At 33.7% G+C, this 20943-nt stretch overlaps 2 protein-coding genes, 1 long non-coding RNA gene and 1 pseudogene across 4 annotated transcripts; 2 read left to right on the top strand and 2 right to left on the bottom strand.

The window, feature by feature from the left end:
- Positions 1380-2231, bottom strand: LOC110265470. The gene is made up of 3 exons (XR_002351612.1): positions 2164-2231; positions 2006-2074; positions 1380-1416 (listed from the first exon to the last, which is right to left on the bottom strand). It is a non-coding gene; the product is annotated as an uncharacterized LOC110265470 (long non-coding RNA).
- Positions 2631-4875, top strand: LOC107614509 (annotated as a pseudogene).
- LOC107610902 (probable leucine-rich repeat receptor-like protein kinase At5g49770) lies at positions 4762-6268 on the top strand. The gene is made up of 3 exons (XM_021108209.1): positions 4762-4767; positions 4871-5131; positions 5760-6268. The coding sequence occupies exons 1-3, from the start codon at positions 4762-4764 to the stop codon at positions 6249-6251; spliced, it is 759 nt and encodes a 252-aa protein (XP_020963868.1). The 3' UTR covers positions 6252-6268.
- LOC107613228 (probable leucine-rich repeat receptor-like serine/threonine-protein kinase At3g14840) lies at positions 11179-20785 on the bottom strand. 2 transcript variants are annotated; one of them, XM_016315128.2, is made up of 24 exons: positions 20507-20785; positions 20246-20423; positions 19445-19516; positions 19291-19359; positions 18447-18518; positions 18294-18365; positions 17093-17164; positions 16911-16982; positions 16727-16798; positions 16560-16631; positions 16356-16427; positions 16017-16088; positions 15348-15410; positions 15133-15198; positions 15009-15044; positions 14862-14902; positions 14228-14604; positions 13797-13992; positions 13540-13701; positions 13220-13338; positions 12898-13108; positions 12528-12765; positions 12260-12410; positions 11179-11773 (listed from the first exon to the last, which is right to left on the bottom strand). In XM_016315128.2, exons 1-24 carry the CDS (start codon positions 20595-20597, stop codon positions 11384-11386), a joined length of 3036 nt encoding a protein of 1011 aa, XP_016170614.1. In that variant the 5' UTR covers positions 20598-20785; the 3' UTR covers positions 11179-11383. The 2 variants fall into 2 exon arrangements, with proteins under 2 accessions (XP_016170614.1, XP_020964934.1); XM_021109275.1 differs by lacking the exon at positions 16017-16088.

Below are 20943 nucleotides of genomic sequence, written 5' to 3'. Positions count from 1 at the left end.
TATCTGCCTATATTAAAAATTTTAAATTACTTGAATAAAACTAGATTAATTCAACAAAATAAAAACATACCAATAGAATTCAAATAGTATGAAAATATATCTAATTGGAGTTGGGCTTTCCTGAGAGATATAGTGATGTTCCTTTATCTATATATTTCTGTTGTCATTGTTCTTTTCATATGTTCTATTGATTGTTTTGAGATGGTGTGCCTTAGTTTTTATTCTTTAATGGTATCTATATCTAATTGGAAAATTTCATTTTACATGTTTTTGTTTTTGTGTTGATTTAACTGATTCTTGCATGGAGTATGCAGCAAATTACCATTATTAGTTCTATAGTTAAATATTTTTATTATTCACAAGAAAAAAAAGGGGTTTGTTGGGGTGGAGGAATGTTTGAAACAAAATATTTTTTTCCCAGTAATATGAAGACATACAAGAGATTTATTATATTACAAAATGAAAGTTATATTCTTTTGTGCTTCCCAAATTGTATAGTAGTGATTATTTGAGGAAGTTTTCGTGCCAGTTTTGTGGAGATATTCTCTAATTCAATATTTGTAAACTTCTATTATACAACTACAGTAAATTTTTAGTTTTACACTTTTACTTCTTACTCAACTAAAGTAGTTTGTTGCAGTAATTATTTGAACATACTATGTTTTCACTGTGATTTTAATTATATCCTCTGGTGATAAGGAAATGAGGTTGTTGATGTTGCAGATTATTCGGACGTTAGAATAGGAGGCGCATTGCAATTATAAGATGAAAATTGTGTAGCTTATGCATGGAGGAGGATGAAAAGTTGACAATAATGAATAAAACAATAGAAAAGAAGTTGACGATCACAAAGCAAAAGGGAAAAATTTCTCACACTGTCTCAACACTTTTCCAGTTCTGAATAAAATTGGGTATTGATCCAGAGAATTGATTGTCACCTAGTCGACTGCATTACAAGATGGTTAGCAAGAAACAAAACTTAAAACTAGATACTAGATACTAGAATAACATATAGCCTAGGGAAACAAAATAGGCAGAAGAAAAAAATAAGGAAGCTCACATGTTCTTCAGTGTAGTGAGGTTAGCAAATGATGCAGGCAACTCTTCAGTAAAATTATTAGAAGTAAGAAGTCAAAAACCAATCAGTCAAAGAACAAACCATATATTTAAAACTTTAGAAGTAGAAACCAATCAGTAAAATAATAATAAAATGGTAACACATTGATTTTCTGAAATAATAATAGTAACAATTATAAAGGGCTTACAATGTTTCAATAAACTTTAATTTGCTCCCAACAATTTCCACTGGAACAGAAATGCTATGTTGGAAAACCAGAAACTTACAAACGTTTGAGAGTGGTTATATTTCCTAGTTCCTTTGGGATTGAACCTGTTACACGATTTCCATAAAGAGAACTGGCGAAAGGGAACATTAAAATTTAATATTAGAATCATGTTTCATAAGAAAAGCAAAAGACAATTAACAACTTCAAACTAAAACAACATGCACATGAAAATGATGAAATGAAGAAATTATTAGATTTACACCCTCTTAGTGTCCTACAAAATTGTACTAACTCATTTCTATATTTGACAAAGTTTAGATCATAAGCTAACTAATAGTAGACATTATCATGAAACATGAACCATGATTGAAATGTCAAGCACTGAATGAAATTAGTATAATCGAATCTGAGGGGCTAAGAGAGTGAAACATTTCACACTAAAAATAGCTATAATCATATGTTCTACACAGACCATGCTACGATGCATGGGATTGAACTTGGTAGATCATGCATCAAGGTAATCCAATGGTATAAATCTGCATCCTGCACCCTAACGCAAAATCACTCACACTATTCAATAGCTTAGTGCACAATGCACCAACTTCAACTTGGTGCATCTAAGACATTTTCATCTTCCTCATATAACGAAGAAAAATATGAGAGACCAAATTAAAGGAGAAAAAGAGAGAGAGAGAGAGAGAGAGAGAGAGAGAAATTACATGTTGACAAGATTCAAGGAACTCCATTGCTTTGGAATTGTGCCGTTAAGGTAGTTGAAGGTGAGATCACTATAACAACCAGTGAAAACTAAGTAAGTGAGAACCAAGATAGTGATAGAATTTGAAAGAGAAACAGAAAATGTGAGTGTGGAACTAACATTTCTTGTAGGTAAGGCAACCTTGCAAGCTGCGGCGGAAGAGTGCCAGAAGAATTTTGTGATTTTAGAACTCTGTATAGGCCATATATTTTTTCATCAATTGCCATACTCGCATGTCCCATCACACTTGTTAACATATTTATTTTTGAAAAGGATATTTTTTTATTGATTTTATACATTGAGAATGTAAAATAACAAACCATAATAGTAAACTTCAAGAAACGGACAATTTATTTTGCATAATTCTGTTTGATAATAATTATCATATGTATGTTACTTCACAAATATTTTGCTAAATAAACTAATAAACATGTGCCAAATATTATTGATGCATTTGGAAAGAAACCATTTTATAGTATATCTATTAAAATACAATTAAATCAATTTTCGTTAATGTACAATAATTTATTGGTCAGCAATAAATCATTAAATAAAATTTTAATCAGCCGTAGATAAGTCTTTGATCTATCGGAATTAGAGTACTGTGAAAAACCAATATATATTTGTGAAGCATCATTAGTTCCATGTTGATAATTTTATTTTTGTCTTTGCAATTCTTCCCCATCGTTTCTAAGCCTTTTGAGGGATGAAAGAAATGGGAATTGAAGCTGAAGAGCAAGCAGAGTATTCAAAAAAGCTTCAAGGTTATGATCATCAACATGGACATAGTCATAGTCACACCCTAAAACATAAGTTGAATCCCCTTGTGCTAGTAATAGTCACAAACCTTGTCAACATATACATTGTTACTGGCCCATTTAGCTCTTTGTATCATCATCCTCCTCATCATAATAATAACTTTAACTCAATCTTGCAAGAACTCAACGCCACAAAATCTCAACTTGCTGCTAGCCATTCACTTTTGTCTGAGCTTCACCGTAGGCTCGATTCAACTAACCTTCTTGTCCAAGCATTGTTCATTGATCTTACAACGCGCCAACAAGATAAGCAATATTCTAGAAACAATAATGGCGAAAGGTCTTCGAATGAAGAGCTTAATCTTGCACTTGCCTCTTACAAGCTCCCTTTCGAATACTCGCAATGGATAGGATCAGAGGAGATTCACTCTCCAATTGGTGCGGTGTGTTTGAGGTTCCAAGATGAGTTGAACCAATACATGTCATATGACATAGGAGGTGAATGCCTTGCAGATGAGGTGTTTGCACAAATGCTTGTGTCAAAAGGGTGTGAGCCACTCCCTAAAAGAAGGTGCCATCCCAAGTCTCCAAAAGATTTTGTTGAGCCAAATCAAGATTTGCAAGATAGCCTTTGGGAAATTCCACCAGATAGCAACATTGTTTGGGATCCTTATACTTGTAAGAGCCACAAGTGCCTCATTGAGAGGAAGAACAATAAAGGGTACTGTAAAGATTGCTTTGATCTGCAAGGAAGGGAAAAAGGTAGGTGGATCTTTGATGATGGTGGACTTGATGATAGACCAAGTTCTTGGGACGAAAAGATCCGACAGCACGATCCATATTGGACTTGACATTGATGGTGGAACAGGGACATTTGCTGCAAGGATGAAAGAAAGGAATGTGACAATCATCACAAGCACACTGGATTTGGACAGTCCATTCAGCCACTTCATTGCATCACATCAAGGGGATTGATTCCAATTCATCTCAGCATATCTCAGAGGCTTCCATTCTTTGAGAACACACTTGATATTGTTCATTCCATGGAATTCATAGGGAATTGGTTGCCAGAGACTATGCTTGAGTTTTTGCTATATGATGTGTATAGGGTGTTGAGGCCAGGGGGGATTTTCTGGCTTGAACATTTCTTCTGCTTTGGATCACAGGTTAATGGAACTTATTTGCCAATGTTTGATTTGGGTTCAACAGACTTAGATGGCACGCTGGTAGAAAGCTTGATCTTGATGGGATTCAGAAGAATGAATGGTACATTTCAGCATTGTTGGTAAAACCAGTGATTTGAGGTATGCATGAGAATATAATGCTTAAGATAAATTAGTGAACAAAGATTTGTGCGACAATTATCTTGTGAATTAGTGAAAATTTATGTTCATATCTTTTCTGTAGGCCAAAGACTCTTAATATACACAGTACCTTCTTTTTGGTAAACACAAAAAGTTTATGATTTTTGGCAATAGTCAAATTACTATAACTATAGTAAATATACAACTATTATATTGAAAATTTAAATTATATATTATCTATAAAAAAAATTAGTAATTTTATACTAATTCAATGAGGAAATTAGCAAATTGCTATAGTATAAACATTCAATTATTATTCAGTGGCTTGTAAACAAAGTAAACCTTTATTAAAATTTGCATCCAAGCATGAAATTCTCGTGTTTAGCTGATTGAGATTTTCTTTATTCAATTTTTTTTCTCTTTTTTTTCCATAGGAAAAAATATTTAATTACAATGAAAAAGTTAAAAACTTAAAATATCTAAGGAAGATAATTCTATTACTGATAACTTAGTTAACTTGGCTAAGGAAGTTAATACCAGATTTTTATTATAAAGCAATATTAAAAAGTTATCATGAATATTTCAAATTTTATTCAATTGTGAATTTAAATTGTTATATATGAGTAGTTGGATTCTGCTTTGAAGAAGGGGAACAGATGCTGGTTTATGAGTTTGTTCCAAATGGAACCTTGAAGGATACTATCACAGGTTCTTTTACACATCAAGCTTGAACTTACTTCAGAAATTAGTTTTGTAATTTTATAGCATGCATATGATGTGATCTATGCAGGGAAATCAGGTATCAGATTTGGGTGGCATAGAAGGATAAAAGTAGCCCTTGGAGCTGCAAGGGGTTTCGCTTATCTTCACGAACACGCCGATCCTCCAATCATACACACGGACATCAAATCAAACAACATTTTGCTGGATGAGAAGCTTGATGCAAAAGTTGCTGAGTTTGGCCTATCCAAACCAATATTAGATTATGGGAAAGATCATGTCACCACTCAAGTTAAAGGAACAATGGTTAGTATTTGATGATTGATTTTTTTTTTTGAAAGACAAACAAGTTCAACACACTCGGTGGAGCATACAACAATAAAAAAACGAAGCAACTCCTATGTCATCTCCGATATAGCCATCAACAACATGAATTATTTTCACACCATTCTTTCGAACTACAAAACGATCTAGCAATGCATTCCACCACGACCGTTGTCTTATTCTGGAAAATGAATTCATTTTTACAAAGCCAGATATTCCATATAACTGAGAAGAACCCCACTAACCATGTGTTACGCTCGTCTTTTCTCACAGGCATCGTCCTCCAGCTCTCAAAATGTTCTCTTATGGACCCCGAGCAATCCACGCATACCAAACCTGCCAAGCAAACTCACAAATAACAAATAAGTGTTGGACAGATTCAACTTCCTTGTTGCACATCACACACATATTATCATTTTGAGCAATTATGCCGAAGTTACTCAAGCGATCCTTTGTATTAACTCGACCTACTAGCACAAATCAATTAAACAACTCAACTCTAGGGGTACCAATCGTTTCCAGATACCATTTGATGATTGATTGTATAGTGCTATAGTTTCTCAAACTTGTATCACAAGGTAATATAATTTTCATTCTAATTTTAATACAGGGATACTTGGATCCGGAATACTACATAAGTCAGCAGTTGACTGAGAAGAGTGATGTGTATAGGTTTGGAGTACTGATGCTAGAGCTGATAACCAGAAGAAAGCCGATAGAACGAGGGAAATACATTGTGAAAGTGGTCAGGAATTCAATTGACAAGACTAAGGACATGTATGGCCTGCATGAACTCATCGACCGAGCCATCAGAGATGGCTTGGCCCTGAATGGTTTCGACAAGTTTGTTGATCTTGCAATGATGTGCCTTGAAGAATCAGGAGCTGAGAGGCCTCCAATGAGTGATGTAGTGAAAGAGATTGAAATCATATTGCACTCAATTGGTTTGGACCCTGCTGCTGAATCTGAACCATCAACTTCATCAAGTTTTCAACATAATGAGGTAAGCTTAGAGAGTTTCCATCAACCTTATAGCAGTGGATCCTTGTATTCAAGCTCGGAATATATACAAAAAAAAAACAATGAGCATGAGCCTAGATAAGTCTTCTAAGATCCAGGGTAAGAGAAAAGTAGAAAAATCTTTGGATAATGAGTTTGTAAATGTTAGCTAAAAGGTGAAACATCATCAACATTTTAAGTCTCTTTTTCATTTTCTTCCTGTATATATATTTCTATAATTATGAATTATATTGGTGTTGTTAAGAACATACACAAGTACAAACTGTTATTATGCTAGGTTATTACTATTTAGATTAAATTAGATCAATTTATAAATAAAATTTGGATATAATATAATTTAAATTAAACAAAATAAAATTTAAAAATAAATTGGTACCGTTGCGTAAGCTGATTTTGGAGTTCATCAATTATCGAACTCTTGACTTTTCGGATCTAAAGCTCTAATACCAGGTCATGATACCACTCATCCCAGAAGTTTACGCTAATGAAAAAAGGTAACACTAATAGTTATATCTCTAATACTCCATAAACTTCCATTGTACGTATCGTACAAATATTCCATTGGTTCCACATACTTTCCCTTTTAGAAAATATAAATTCAAGTAGTTTCTCGAGAGAAGTCAATAATGACTACTTTCCCACTCACAAATAGTTTTTATTCCATGTTATAACATATTTTTATATTTAAATAATTAATTTTTTTTAACAAAATTAAATAAGTGATTAACACAATATTGTTGTAAAATAACTAAATAAATAAATAAGAAAGAGGTAACAAATACAAAATGTAAAATATAATTAGATAACTCTAGTAGTAATATTCACCACAATTACTATCTCAATATAAAAGAGATGATTCATATATATATATATATGTAGTAACGTATGAAAGAAAGAAAGAGGAAAAGTTTTGTATATAGACAATATAAATAGAGAGAAAGAATTGTTATTGATGTTATTGTCTGAGGTTTAAGCCTCTATTTATACATGAGTGAAGCTTTGAATTTTCAAACTTCATTAATGCTCAATTTAACTTGGGAGTTTCACTCTTTCATAGGAAAATCAATCGCCCATGTATTGAATGGTCATCCACATCATCATATTTATCACAACACTCTCCCTTGGATGATGGCGTTGGGGTTTTTACCAGTAAAGAGATTCATAGAAACAGTTGCGTTGTAGATATAGTCTCTAAACCGACAAAAATCCCTTCGCACAAACGTTTTGGTTGTCACAAGTAACAAACCCCTTTAGAAATTGTTAACCGAGTATTCAAACCTCGGGTCGTCTTCTCAAGGAACTGCGAGGAAGTATGTTCTTATTATTGGCTATAAAGGTTGTAATCGGGGTTTAGAAGATGAGAAGCAAGTAATTTAAATGACAAGTAAAGTAAATGGCAATTAAAATAAATAAATACTGTAAAGCAGACTTTTGGCAAGGTAAGAGAAATTAGAGGTCCAACTTAGTTATCTCTCTCAACTATAATGAAAGTTGAATCTAAATTCCACTTGATCAACCTTTACTAAAGCAAAGGAAAGTCAAGGGACTAATTAAATTGACCTTTGAATCCTGTTTATTTTCTAAGAAAGGGTTGGGATTACTTAAGTTCAGCTCAATTAGCAAGATAACGATTATCAGTTATGTTGAGTCTAATGACTGTTGAGTTACTGAATTCTTAACCAGGACCAAAAAGGGAAAAGGTAAAATTGCTGGAATAATAAAAATGTCATTAGATGGGAAGCAATGGTAATTTAAATCAAAGAGAACAATCATAAACTGAAAATACCTCAATTATCATTAATTCAAATAACAGTCTGTAACATGGAAGAATTCATAGATTCAATTATAAAGGTAAATAGCCAATTCAGATACTGAAATAAATAAAGTGAAAGGGAAGTTTAAAACAAAGAAATATAAAACCTGGATTGAGAGTCACTCTTAAAACAAGAAGAAATCCTAAATCCTAAGAGAGAGAGAGAGAGAAGATCTCCCTCTCAACTAAATCTAAATCATTGAAAATAAAATATGCGAGCTCTCTTGAATGGGTGCATTCCCACACTTTATAACCTCTGGTCTATGCAGTCTGTACTTGGATCTGGGCCAAAAAGGGTTTCAGAAATTGCTGGGGGCGTATTCTGTAATTTCTGATACGTGGCCTCTGTCATGCGTCCGCGTGGGTCACGCGGTCGCGTCATTCGGAGCTTTTCCTTGCCACGCGGTCGCGTCAGTCATGCGACCGCGTCATATGCGTTCTGCTTAAGGCGCGCGGTCGCATCAATCATGCGGCCGCGTCGCTGCTGATTCGTGCTTGGCACGCGATCGCGTCATCCATGCAATCGCGTGGATACCAGTTTCCTTAAAGCTCCGTTTTGCTTTCTCCTTCCATTTTAGTATGTTTCCTTTTCCATCCTTTTAGCCATTCTGCCTTAGAAAATCTGAAACTACTCAACACACTAATCACGGCATCGAATGGAAATAAATGTAATTAAATTAATTAATTTTAAAGCTTAGGAAACATGTTTTTCATTTACATCACATAATAAGGAAGAGAAAGTAAAACCATGCAATTAATGTGAATAAGTAGGTGAAGGATTGTATAAATCACTCAAATTAGGCACAAAAGAACTCATGAAATATGGGTTTATCAGATGACCATTTAGGATTATGCCTCATTAAAACCTTACTAAAGAAAACCCAATGGAAAAAACTTTAGTGAAGGAAAAAGAGTACAATATCCTTTGTGATGGGGACTGCCTCATTAAAAACCTTGTCAAGAAAAATCCAATGGGAAAAAACCTGACCAAGGAAAAAAGAGTACAGTCTCCCTCTCTTATCGACATCATTTAATATCTTAAAATCAACGCATCTCAATCTGATGTACCAATTTTTCAAAGGAGGGTTTTGGGAGTGACTTTGTAAATAAATCTGCCAGATTGTCACTTGAGCAGATTTGTTGGATATCAATTGTCTCTTGATTTTAAAGATCACGAGTGAAGAAGAATTTGGGAGAAATATACTTTGTTCTATCACCTTTGATGTATCCGCCTTTAAGTTGAGTAATGCATGCTGTATTATCTTCAAACAGGACAGTTAGAGCTATCTTATGATCAATCAGTCCACATGATGACAGAATATATTGGATCAAACTCGTGAGCTAAAAACATTCGCGACTAGCTTCATGAATCACTAGTATTTCGGCATGATTAGAGGATGTTGCAACAATCGTCTGTTTCGTGGACCTCCATGATATAGCTGTACCACCATATGTGAACAGGTATCCTGTTTGAGATCTCCCTTTGTGTGGATCAGACAAGTATCTGGCATCTGCATAGCCAACTAGTTGTGACTTGGATCCATAGGGATAAAACAATCCCATATCAACCGTTCCATGAAGATATCGAAAGATTTGCTTGATTCCACTCTAATGTCTTCTGATTGGAGAGGAACTATACCTTGCTAGTAAATTCACCGCGAATGATATGTCAGGTTGCGTATTATTAGCAAGATACATTAGCGCTCCAATGGCACTAATATATGGTACTTCAAGACCAAGGATATCTTCATTCTCTTCTTTAAGATGGAATTGATCCTTCTCCACATCCAAAGATCTTACGATCATTGGTATACTCAAGGGATGTGACTTATCCATATAAAATCTTTTCTGTGTATGTCACTTGATGAATAAAGATCTTATTTTTTTGTATACTCGATCTGCAGGTCGAGACAAAATTTAGTCTTTCCAAAATATTTCATCTCAAACTCTTCTTTTAGAGTTTTTATAATTGTTGGAATCTCTTCAGGAGTTCCAAGTTCCAATGATATTTAAATCATCAACGTATATAGCAATTATAATGAACCCAGATGCAGATTTCTTTATGAAAACGCATGGACAGATATCATCATTCTTGAATCCATTTTTGGCCAGATACTCAGTAAGACGATTATACCACATTCGTCCAGATTGCTTCAGACCATATAAAGATCTTTGCAATTTGACTGAGTATAACCTTTGCGAATATTCATTGGATGATTTAGATATCTTTAATCCTTCAGGAACTTTCATATAGATATCATGATCTAATGAGCTGTACAAATAAGTTGTTACTACATCCATTAAATGCATATGTAGTTTATGATATGTAGATAAACTGACCAAATAACGCAATGTTATCGCATCCACTACAGGGGAATACGTTTCTTCATAATCTATACCGGGCTTTTGTGAAAAACCCTGTGCCACAAGTCGGGCTTTGTAGTGCACAACTTCATTTTTCTCATTTCGTTTTCTCACAAATACCCACCGGTATCCAATAGGTTTTACATCTTTTGGTGTACGGACTACAAGTCCAAAGACTTCACGTTTTGCAAGTGAGTCTAACTCAGCCTTCATGGCTTCTTTCCATTTTGGTCAATCATTCCTTTGTCGACATTTTTCGACTGATCTTGACTCAAGATCCTTACTTTTATGCATGATATTTAATGCCACATTATATGCAAATATTTCATCGACAATTGTCTTATTTCGATCCCATTTCTCTCCTGTAAAGACATAATTTATCGAGATCTCGTCATTTTCACAATTTTCAGGTACCTGAACATCTTCTGGCGTTATATCAGAATTTTGGATAACTGCAGGTGTCTCTACTATGTCTTTTTCAACAGGAATAATATTTACCTCTTTTCTCTTTCGAAGATTTTTGTCTTTGGAACCGACAGACCTGTCACGCTTCTGGCGTGAATTTGCTTCAGTGGCTACTTGTCCTACTGGGATATCAATTCGAATTGGAGCATTTTCTGCTGGTATATAAGATTTAGTTATCCTCTTTGTATCGGAAAATGCATCAGGCAATTCATTTACTATTCTTTGCAAATGTATAATCTTTTGAACTTCTAGTTCACATTGCCTTGATCGAGGATCTAAATGCATCAACGATGATGCATTCCAGTTAAGTTCCTTTTCAGGAAGCTTATTCTCTTCCCCTAATGTTGAAAATTTTGATTCATCAAAATGACAATCTACAAACCGGGCTTTAAATACATCTCCAGTTTGTATTTACCTCTCTTGATCCTTGGAGTCTACAAAACCTTGTGCAAAGTTGTTGTCCTACTCAGTGTTATAAACTATAAAATACAACATCACATAGAGAAAATGCAAGATATTTCCACATTGGTTGGATTACAATATGAAATAATATACATGGAGATATCTGTTGATCATCTACCACTTTTTTCCCAATAAGAAGAATCCATGTTGATTGAATTGTCTTCTGAATTAGCTACAAATACAGCAGTTTCATTAGTTGATGTGCTCACATCTTCAGTGTCTGGAATCTTATCTTTCCCCTTCTGTTGGTAATACTCTCGGATCATCTCTAACTTTTTCTCGCCAAATACCTGCGTCGTGTCCGGCACCACTTCTTGTACAGCGGTTTTGCCTTTGAGCATGCTTACCACTGACGACATGGTTGGCCGGTTCAATGGAGAGGTATTTGTGCAGAGAAGAGCCACGTTGATGATGAGCATTGCTTCATCTTTTTTGTAGTGTGAACCCAACCTCTCATCAACTAGGTCCATTAGATCACCTTTCTCTTTCAAGAGAAGAGCCTGCGAAAACAAATTATAGATTGTAGTTAATTCCTGTCATCAATATGCAAACAAAATAAATTAAAACCAAAATTGATTGAATCTAAGGGACTAAGCTATCTCTATAAAATTGTTATGAAAATAAAGTAGGGAATCGGTATAGTTGAGCAAGAAGCAATTAGACACTGAAGATTATAGTAAAGTCAAGAAATTCTTGCATGCTTCTAATGCGTGTTCTAGAAACATTTACAACCACTCATTTTAATTCATAACAGTAAAAAGGTTGATCAAAATTAAACAATAAGCGGTTGTGACGTTTGAATTCTAGAGTAAGAATTAATGAGTTCTAGGAGCACGAACGAATTTCTCACAAAAGTCGCAATACCTGAAAAATTGAATGAAAGTTTTAAAGAAACTTCAATATAACAATCATAATCTTCATATATATTCGAAAAGGACAATCAATCAGATTGAAATAAATGCAGCAGATACAAGAGGATAAGTTACCCAGTCAAAAAGAGAGAAGCATTCTTCCCTTTGCCAGCCCATGTTGTTGCTTTTGCCACTAACTATTTCCAAGGCAACAATTCCGAAACTATACACATCTGCTTTGTCTGTCAAATAACCACGCATTGCATATTCGGGTGCCATATATCCACTACAACATAGAACATTCATACATTCAGTAACAATGTAGATACATTTTTCAAAATTCATAAGTCACAAAGATCTCAAAGAAGTTTCTTAAAATGCTTTAAGAAAAGAAAGAACTCACTAAGTGCCAGCCACTCTAGTGCTTATGTGTGTTTGACCCTCTTCATCAAGCTTGGCTAAACCGAAATCCGATATCTTTGGGTTTAGATCTTTATCCAGCAACACATTAGTAGCCTTGATGTCCCTATGAACTATTTTTAATCTTGACTCTCCATGGAGGTAAGCCAAGCCTTTAGCAACGCCTATACAAATCTTGCGCCTTGTTGACCAGTCCAATTTCAGTTGAGTTTTCTCTTTGCCTTCATTGCAATAGTAACAGAAAAATTAGATAACATAGCCAAATGATCATGCATATATATTTTGTATACAACATTTTAGATTATTAATGAAAGAGATACCAAACTCAAATATACAGAGAAAAGAAACATTACCCCACAAAGCACTGGCAAGGCTATTGTTTTCCATATATTCATATATCAACAACATTTGATCTCCTTCCATACAACAGCCATAGAGCTTAACTAGACATGGGTGTTGCAAAGCAGAAATCATGCCAATCTCATTTGTGAACTCGCGATTCCCCTGCTTCGATCTAGAAGAAAGCTGTTTAACTGCTATTGCTGTGCCATCTGGAAGAATACCCTGCATTTTCAGATGGTTGTAACTATTTTTTTTAGTGCACTAGAAACTAGAAAAGAAAAATGATACTGTTTCAAATTCTAATAAAATAATTTAACCGATTGTCCACAATACCTTATATACTGGACCAAACCCTCCTTCTCCAATCTTACAAGCAATATCAAAGTTGTTTGTTGCTGCTTTGATTTGCCTTAAGGTAAATATGCCGGTTTTTAAATCCAAACCCTGTAGGTCTGTTAGTTGAAGCCAAACAAGAGGAGAATGAAAAATGAATTAAGATATCTGTTTTCGGAAATTTACATATTACATATTATAAGAACATTGGCATAAATGAAAAAGATAATCCATGTTTGTATTTAAGAGTTGACAAGATAATTAATCAGCATTTATGCAAGCAAATTCATATCAAGCTGTAGTAGCATCTTAGTTCTTACCTCTATGTAATGAACTGTTTTGTCCTAAACATCCTCTCCACCAAGCTATACCAAATACCATAATAATGACAAGTGCTCCAGCGAATACAATTCCAAGGATAGCCCCCACAGGTATACCACTTCCTTTATTGTTACTTTCTTTTTCCAATGGTGGTGTAAAGTCTGTGAGATTATGATAAAATACATAAGATTGAATGATGAAAGTCAAGGCAGACAAAAATAAAAGAGGAAAGAAACTAAAGAAAAGTAGAAGTAACCTGGATTGACAGATATGGCTGATATAAGAGGACCATATACTGATCCAAATGGAATAGCAGTTGTCCCTTTCCCGGCCCATTGTAAGCGGATCTCCAAGGTGCCACTAGTCACATTAGCTGTAAAATTTTTTATGATTGCCTTACCGACTCCTCCTGCTTCTTTTGCAATATCAAAATCCTTTAGCACCAACTTCCTCTGCAATACTTCAATCCAAATACACATAGTTCATGTTGTGTACAACTCTATATTTTTTAGTCTAGAAATTGATTTCGAATGATGGTGAGTGAATCTAACAAATCAAATCAAAGAACTGAGACAACTGACTACTTTGTACCATTCTATTAAAGATTAGATTTAGTTAAAAAAGTGTATACCAGAAGGTATTGCTCATACATGTCATTGAAAAAGTTGAAATGATGACACCACGAACCTGAATATATATGTCAAATACACGCCTTCCGAGGCTACTATATGTTTGATCATCGGTAAACATTATCTCAGCAAAATGGAGATTTACTGTGTAGCTTCCATTTCCCATGCAATACCCATAATATGTCAGAGAAAGTGCCGAAACACGTGCATTCATGTACAGCTCGGCATTGTTCATAGCAAGCTTAGACGTGTTAGACCATGTATAATAGTCCACAACCCCACTATCAAAGAAGTGACCAGTGTTGCTAACTGCCCAGTTTGATCCACTACGAAGAGATTTTGCTTGTCCAGCTTCTTGTGAATCTTCATCATATGTAATGTTTCCATTATAAGTTATGATCTTCCCACCACAATTTATATGGAGAGAGTATGAAGCTGGAAATGAAATATGCAAAAAGTCAATAAAAGGAAGCAAGCACAATAAACAGGTTCTAGAGAATATTGTGGCAGTAAAAAATATCCATTTACAATTTAACATGTTAAGAAACAATTACTTTTTCACTTAGCACTTTCTAATCATTTGAGTAACTATAAATACATCCCAACTATCAATCATATTATTACATGTGAGAAGACTTCTACAACTCTATATTGTAAACAATGAGGTGAGGGTCGATAACAAATCAACTTACGTTTAGGACAGCTGGTGATCCCCAAACATGGATAAGTTCCCCTATGAAAATATAGATTGGCATAAAAAGTGAGCATAATAGCATCAGTTCAAGCTATATGCATATGAGTATCAAAAAAATAATTTAGCATGAGTAGTATAAACTTACGAGTTATTTCCCTTCAAAGCTGATGCAAATAGGTTTCTGAGGCACATTAAGAAATGGTCAAGTCTCGGATAAATTCCTAGAATTGACAAACACATGAAAGGTATTAAGATGAAATGGTTCTTACACAGTTCCTTGTTGACATGTCAACTGATCTGGCTTTTCGATGCTGAAGTTGTTATATGAAAGATCCCTGCATATATATGAACTAATTAGAATCAAAGATGGACTAAAACCACTGCACGGAGCACTTGGTAGCACAGAAGAATCCTAAGAATAATGTACTAAGCGAAACATTTACTTTAATGCAAGAAATCATAAAAGTAATGCAGAATTGCTCACGTGTAGTCCGGGTTAGCAATCCAATTCGGCAGTGGTCCAGTGAAAAAGTTTCCAGTTAAGTACCTAGGTAAAAACATTATCAAGAAGTCAATTTGTACAAATTGATGAATAACCACAAGGTTGAAACTAGTAAATAAAATCCTATTTCCTCAATAATTTGGATCTTCCCCTAGGATCCTTTAATTAATTTATCTAGGTTCGCACTATCGATACTTATTTTGGAGTATGTGCATTGTGCTTTTACACAAGTCAATGCATATATGTATAAAATGCTTGCTATCTTGTTGCAAACAAGTTAACATTGTTTTGATCTACTTCAACTAGGTTGAGCAGGAATCTCTATGAATCCAATCAGCTTTAGGTTTTGTTTGAGTGCCAGTTCAGTGTTAAAGCTAGAATTTTGATACTTGGATTATACAAGTAATGAAAATAAAATGGTATTTATTGACTGATGCAAATTTTTGGCAACCACTGTAAATATCAATTTTATATATTCATTTGATTATTACAATTGTTGATGGTTTTTACAGTAATAATTGTAGGTGAACTATAAAACTCTAATGAATCTTAGCTGCTAGAGGAAATTGAATAACACAAGAAAACTAGAAAATTTCTGGTGTCCTCATTTTCAGTGTAAGAAAAGATAACAAACTAATACAGATTTCTTACAGCATATTCATGTCTGTTAGGACACCAAGGGAGTTTGGGATACTTCCACTTAATTTGTTAAAACTGAGGTCTCTGAAAATGAAATGATGTCCAGAACAAGTATTATTTAAGAGAGTAAAGAAATAAAAAAGTCAACATGAAAATGTTTAATTCCTACAATGTAATCAAAAGACTGATGAGAGGAAACGTATCGATGCACTCTATCCAATAAACAAGCACAATATGCAAAAAAAATAAATGTCTCTAATTTCTGAAAAAAGTACATTCAGTGCATCAAACTTCTGAGTTAGAAGCATATTGCCAACAAAAAGTAATTGAAAAGAATAAAGCATCACTTACAATGATCTTAAAGTAGTTACATTTCCAAGATAGTCAGGAACCGATCCTATAAGATTGCAACTTCTCAGTACTCTGGAAACAATTCAACAATTGAGGATCAAAAAGGCATTGCTATCAACTTTTTCCCATTGCTAAGAGCATTTCTTAGTGAGGCATTATTAACTCACAAAATAAAAAGAAAAAAGATGCAAGCATTAAACTCACAGTGTTCCCAAATTTGTCAAGTTACTGAGTGGTGGAAAATAAGAATCTGGTCCTTTCAAGTCGCTGATTCTCCTGCAAAGCATGTTTTAAGCATGTTGAAAACACAACACCTAAGCAGTTCTGAATTTTCAAGCATTGGTGGCTACAATTCAAAACACCAAGCTTACAAGTCAGTAAGGTTTTTCAGAAGTGAAATTCCGGAAGGAATTGGTCCACTCATACCACTCCCATGGATCACCCTAACATAATTATAAGAACCATTCCTTTGGTAAACCAATTGATAATGTGTAATTAGAAAAAAAAGTAACAACGTAAGGTTCAAATTTCACAGGAGAAATCAAAGATTCACACAGCCTCTGAAGACTTGTCCAGCTCTGAATAAAATTGGGTATTGCTCCGGAAAATTGATTATCGCCGAGTCGACTGAAGAATAAGAGAGTGATCAACAAAGATACATTACTAATGAAATTAAACTACAGTATAAGCCTATAAGGGGATGTAAAAGGAATGAATAGAGAGATATAGACACTTACACGTGATTCAATTTACTGAGCCTAGCAAATGTTGCGGGTAAATTCCCAGTAAAAAAGTTGGAGGTAACATGCCTATAAAAATAAAATAAAACAAAAACAAATTAGAATACAAGGCGCTCTTATAACAGGGTGCCATATATTGAGCAAAGTCTAGAATGGATAAATGTCAACACTTATGGATTTTATAAAATAAGATTTAAATCGTAAAATCGTCGGACCTATTAAAAATTTTGTAAAATAATTGACTCATTTAAAATTGTAATATAGAAAAGATTTTAAGAATTAAATCGAGATTCTAACTACTATGCCTATAACAATTAATGAACTTGGCAATCAATTTTGCATCAATGATTATCCAAACTTTGGTAAAGTACCAAAATGAAAAGCATGCCATGTAAATTTTGAAATACACATAATTACGATTTTTGAATCATGCATTGATGGATAAGTTTTTTATTGTTTGGTCAAAGCTAGCATATCTACTGCTGACCATAATGACTAATGCCCTTGCCATGAGAAATCTCCAAAAAGAAATGATGGCTATGAAATGTATCCCATTTTCATGAGTAGGAATTGTAACCCCAGATGGTTAAGGGATGAGGTGAACTTCCACCAAAGCATCTGTTAAGGGTTTCCTTACTAACTCCAGAATATCAAGAGGTACAGTAGCAGATAATTAGCAATTAGAGTAATAGGAGGTGAGAGATAGTAGATAGGATAGAGAAAGGTTGAGGTATCAAGATGATACTCTCAAGGAAATATTATTTAGAAAAGAAGGAAGAAAGAACAAGTAATGACAGAAGATTCACTTGGCATTCGAGAGGCCAAACTCTCCACTAAATAACCACTCCACTTATTCCCTACCTAAAAGCTTTTCAGCTTCCTTATTTATAATATCCATATCCTAACTACTTCCCTAAACATGTGGAGTAACAATATTTTGAAATTTCAATCAGTCACGTGTTTTCCCCTCCTTCTATAAGTAAATTTAAAAGGAGTTAAATTCTGATTTGATCTCTCCTGGTTTGTTACAGCATCCAATGCGGTTATGTAGTTTCATCACATTAATCCATTCAATAACCATTGTTTCATGATCTGAAAACTGAAAACCTGCCTATTTTATTCAGGCTATCATTTCTCAACAACAAAAATTACTAAACCTCAGCAATTATAAGACGACTAGTGTTTACAAAGGGCTTACAATCTTTCAAGCTGCAAAAGATTCCCAAGCTCAGGAGGAAGCTCACCAGAGAGTTGATTGAACTCCAAGGACCTATACAATTTTCAAATTAATTCAGCAATTTTCATGAAACTTCTATTGGAGAAACTCTAGTATGAACAATAAATAACTTACAAACTTTTCAGGGTAGTTATGTTTCCTAACTCCTTTGGAATTGAGCCCGATATTCGATTTCCATAAAGGGAACTGCCACAATTTAAGAAATATGTGATGATTGCAGTTTTTATAAGTCCAGAATTCAGCAATGCATTGACATTATGTTTAACATTTGCGTTACAGAAATCTATACTTATTCAAACTTAAACTATCATGCCTTAATTTCTGTATATGGTATACAAAATCCATTTTTCAAAGTAGGATTGAAGATTGCACTTGAAAGATTAAATCTCAAGGAAGATACTCCTTCATTGTTTGTCAAAATTTGGTATGCCCACATATTAATACATTTTAGAATAATATCCCAAATCAATTCCTAAGAAATTTTTAGTCGTACACTTTAGTTTTAAACAAATTTTAATCATCAAATTAGTCTCCAAACTTTTATTCATTAGAAAAATCAGTCCCAAAATAAAAGGTTAGGAACTAATTTGATGATTAAAATTTGTTGAGGATTAAAGTGCCCAACTAAAAATTCTTCGGGACTTATTCGGGCTATTACTCTATATCTTAATACTTGTATATAAATATATTGATTAACGAATGTACAAGAGTGAGAGAGAGAAAACAAAAAAGAACTGAAAGGGTAGAAAACATGACAGATTTTTGGGAATCATAAGCTTTTGGTATTATTAGAATTCCACTTCAAAGGTACATCAATCACTTTGGAATGCAATATTACCAGTGATATGATTAAACTACACATATTGACCAGATAATTGAATCCAGCATTACTAGTGATTCATTACATTCCCTATAATCATATGTTTTCCTTAAAAGAAGAGAGAAAGGGAGAGTTTACAGGTTGACAAGATTCAAGGAACTCCATTGTTTTGGGATTGTGCCGTTAAGGTAGTTGAGAGTGAGATCACTGTAACAGAGAGAAAACCAAGTAAGTGAGAGCGAAGATAGTGGTGAAAGAAAAAGAAAAAGAAAATGTGAGTGTGGTTACTTACATTTCTTGCAGGTAAGGCAACTTTGCAAACCCCGGAGGAATAGTGCCAGATAGATTTTGTGATTTAAGAACTCTGTGTAGGATAAATCTCATTCATCAACACAATAATTGTCACACTCAGACCATATTTGCTAACGTATTCCTTAAAACCAAAACATATAAAACAAAAAATTGACTCCTTTTTTTTCTCATTCTTATTAATATTTTCGTAATACTTCTTATACGCTGAGAGCCTAAAATAATTAATCACTCACACTACCAAAATTCAAGAAAATTGACAATTTATTATACACAATTTTTGGATAGTTATCATCATGTTGGTGGTTACTTCCTATGAGTATTAGCATTTTTCTTTAGGGCTGCATAAGAATGTTTAAGATTTAGGACTTTACTCAGTCGTAGAATTTAATGTTATTTATTAAATTTAATTTGTGTAAAACAGTTTTAAAAGTGAATCAAATTACGGCAAGTTAACAAAAAGTAGTAATTGACAATGTGAATGGTCATCTAGAAATATAGATAAATTGGGTGATTATATAAAATTTTAAAGCATCAAAATTAAACTCTTGTTTATTTTAATCTCTTAGAAAAATTTAACTTTTATAAAAGTATTGTAATTTAATTTTGAAAATTTTCAAAAATTTAATTTCAACACACAAAATATGAAAGCTTTTGAGCTAGTTATAGAAATCACTTATATTTAGTTCATAGTTCACCCCATGCTTAAAGCGTGAAAATTAAACTCAAAATATATCATCTAAGTAATCATAGAATATGAAATTAGTAAAAGTATGACACTCACATGCTAACAACATGGCAGAGATTGTTATTAGAGAAAGAACAATCACAAGTGACAGCATTTAGTGTCGAGTAAGATTTGGAAGCAGGGGAAGACCAGTTTCGTTCTCCACTACATGGATCTACGCTGAAGTCCCAATCTTTCTTCCCAAGTGTGTTTCCTATCTCCTTCAGAACTTGTACTGATTCACAATTTCAATTTTTCATCACAAATCACACTCATCATGATTAACTTATTATGAAAGAACAAATATGTAAATGTTACCTTCCTGTTGTTGTAGAGTGGCTGCAGAAACAAATGAGGATGTAATGAGAAAGGAGAGAAAGAAGAAGAAGAAGAGAGTCACGAGTTTCATGGTGTGGGGAAATTTTGTTGATGATACTTGAAAATGGAGATTAAATTAATAAAATAATTAAATTAAGAAGAATGCAAAGAGGGTCAGGGTTCAACAATTGCAGAAGGTAGCACATTGGAATACCAAGACATGCTGATGTTAGTTATTGAAGAAGCCGACATTATTTAATTAATTGTGTATCCTGGGTTACGGAAGGCAGACAGACAGACATATGGCTGTATATAATTGTGGCGGCTCAACTGGCATGTTCAATCGTTTTTTTATTATTTTTAAAAAGATTAATTTTTATATTTTTATTTTTAAAATTATAAATTTAATAAAATAATTTAAAAATAAATATAAAAGT

Source organism: Arachis ipaensis, chromosome B08 (assembly GCF_000816755.2).
Source record: "Arachis ipaensis cultivar K30076 chromosome B08, Araip1.1, whole genome shotgun sequence".
Taxonomy (NCBI): domain Eukaryota; kingdom Viridiplantae; phylum Streptophyta; class Magnoliopsida; order Fabales; family Fabaceae; genus Arachis; species Arachis ipaensis.
The sequence above is the reverse complement of the archived record's forward strand: the minus strand, read 5'-3'. Positions and strand labels throughout refer to the sequence as shown.